This window comes from Limulus polyphemus, unplaced genomic scaffold, assembly GCF_000517525.1.
Source record: "Limulus polyphemus unplaced genomic scaffold, Limulus_polyphemus-2.1.2 Scaffold1414, whole genome shotgun sequence".
NCBI lineage: Eukaryota > Metazoa > Arthropoda > Merostomata > Xiphosura > Limulidae > Limulus > Limulus polyphemus.
Genome location: NW_013667024.1, coordinates 246,577 through 248,805, shown reverse-complemented (window position 1 = coordinate 248,805; position 2,229 = coordinate 246,577). Strand labels below are relative to the sequence as shown.

At 36.7% G+C, this 2,229-nt stretch overlaps 1 protein-coding gene across 1 annotated transcript in view; it reads right to left on the bottom strand.

Moving 5' to 3' along the window:
* Nucleotides 1-1,368, bottom strand: part of LOC111086765 (apolipoprotein D-like) — a 9,032-nt gene extending 7,664 nt beyond the window's left edge. Inside the window, exons 1-2 of the mRNA XM_022390956.1 lie at nucleotides 1,254-1,368; nucleotides 229-362 (exon numbers count right to left, since the gene is read on the bottom strand). Coding sequence (XP_022246664.1) covers nucleotides 229-362; nucleotides 1,254-1,256 — 137 coding nt within the window. The 5' untranslated portion in view covers nucleotides 1,257-1,368. The remainder of the gene's footprint in view (nucleotides 1-228; nucleotides 363-1,253) is intronic.
* Between the last annotated feature and the right edge of the window lie 861 nt (nucleotides 1,369-2,229).

Sequence of the window (2,229 nt, the reverse complement as noted above, 5' to 3'; positions counted from 1 at the left end):
GTCGCCACACAGTCCTAATATTAGCATGGCGACTTAACACCATCGTTTTGTCATGATACAGTCCTAATATTAGCATGGCGACTTAACACCATCGTTTTGTCATGATACAGTCCCAATATTAGCATGACAACCTAACACCATCGTTTTGTCATGATACAGTTCCAATATTAGCATGGCGACCTAGCCCCATCGTTTTAACATGAGTAAGGTTTAATAATTTACTCCTACCTGAGCATTTTCACACCTCTGTTGATAACTTTCACCGTTCCGTCTTCGTTAAGTGTGTATTCTGACGTCACACACTTTAACCCCATTTCAAAAATAGCAAACGAACGCTCAATTTCGTACCACTTGCCTATGTACTGAAGAACAAGGTTATAGAATCAGGTTAAAGTTCAACAGATAAGGCAAGCAATCCTACCCTGCTCATTTTAAAAACAAAATGTTACGATTAAATTCTATAATGTTTAAGCCACAGTTATAATTCAATTACAATACAAACTTTTGCTTCCGGAGACAGAGCCCTCTAGTAGTAAAGAGTGCTTAATGTTCGTTCTTAATAGCCAAAAGTTTGAAATGAAATTAAATATCAAACTGTGATATAAAAGTCTAAATAATACAATACAGAACTTTTTTAAATTTACTAAGAACCTTATTTTATAAACTCAGAATCTTTTCTCTAAAAGTTATTTTTCTCTCCACTTTCTGATCTCTCTCTCTTAGTTCCTGTCGTTCCTAGTGGAACATAGGGTTACAACAACACTTCGCCCACGGAAGTGTTGTTGCAGTTTCTGTAGCAGGTTGGTCTTTACGGGGTGGAGTTGCTAGACTTTCTCATCCTGGACTTGGGACCAGGCAATGGTGATGGCATCCCTGCCGGAGAACGAACCCGGTACCTTTGGATTAGAAATCCAACGCGCTATCCACTGCACTATAGGGACACGCCACTTTCTTATACGTGCCTATAATCCAAAACTTTACAATTTTCTGGTTTATCTCTCTAACTAAAATCGTTTTTGATATCTCAAACATTATAAACTTTAAACTTTTCGATATTTTGTTTTTAGGTATGTCTTGGTGCATGCTTTACAAGGTTAATCAGGATTTGTAACATGCTAGAAATGATCAGCATGAGGGAAGAGACAGCATGGAGGGATGATACAAAACCACAAAAATCTTGAAATTATTCTTGAAAGTGAATCGTTTTCTTTTATCTAAGATTCATTAAATATTTCATTATACTAATATTTCACCATTGATACGTTGAAATTTCCTTCCACTTCCAAATCCGGACAAGGTCCTGATTTTAAACTCTGACAGCAGACACAGCCAACGAAGGACGCCAACGCAGAAAGTACCAATGACCAAATCATATTGCAGAAATAAATTGTTTGAGACTAGAAGTTATCAGTGTCATAAATTTATGTGTTGCGTCGACCCCTGGTGGCACTATCTCCTGGATAAAAGTAGATTTCCGTGACAGACAAATAATAATATTGTCAAGTCAAAATAAATAACTTGTTGACTGATCCTATCCACATTGATATCTCAAGCACCTGTATTTGTTCAAACACGGGTTGTATACTATTATTATATAACTGTTTCAATAACTTTTTTCGTGATGACTCGTGCATTTTGAATATACTTGTATTCTAGCATGCTCTGTTGTAATCTTCAGTCTACCTTCCAATAATGGGCTAGCTCTGTTGTAATCTTCAGTCTTCCTTCCATTAATGGGCTACGTTGAAGTTCACCAATTTCTAAAATCCAAGATACGATAAAATGTAAAATTTTGTTGGTATTAAAATATCAAAAAGTTAGCTAAAAATAATTATTAGTTCGTGAGTTATAATTAACATAAAGTTATATCACATTCCATACCATTTGCAAAAGTTCCAGTAACACAAATATATATGTATTAAACACGTTAAGGTAACAAAGATGATAGTGTATGTCAAGTGCTACTAGGTACTGGAGTTGCTGGTGTGTGTCACATGTTACTAGCTACTGAACTAGATGGTGTGTGTCACATGTTACTAGCTACTGGAGTTGATGGTGTGTGTCACATATTACTAGCTACTGGAGTTGCTGGTGTTTGTCACATGTTACTAGCTAGAGGACTTGATGCTGTGTGTCACATGTCATTAGCTACTGCACTTGATGCTGTGCGTCACATAGTACTGCTTAATTGGGCTTCAGGGTGCGTCTCACGTGTTACTAGCCAGTTGA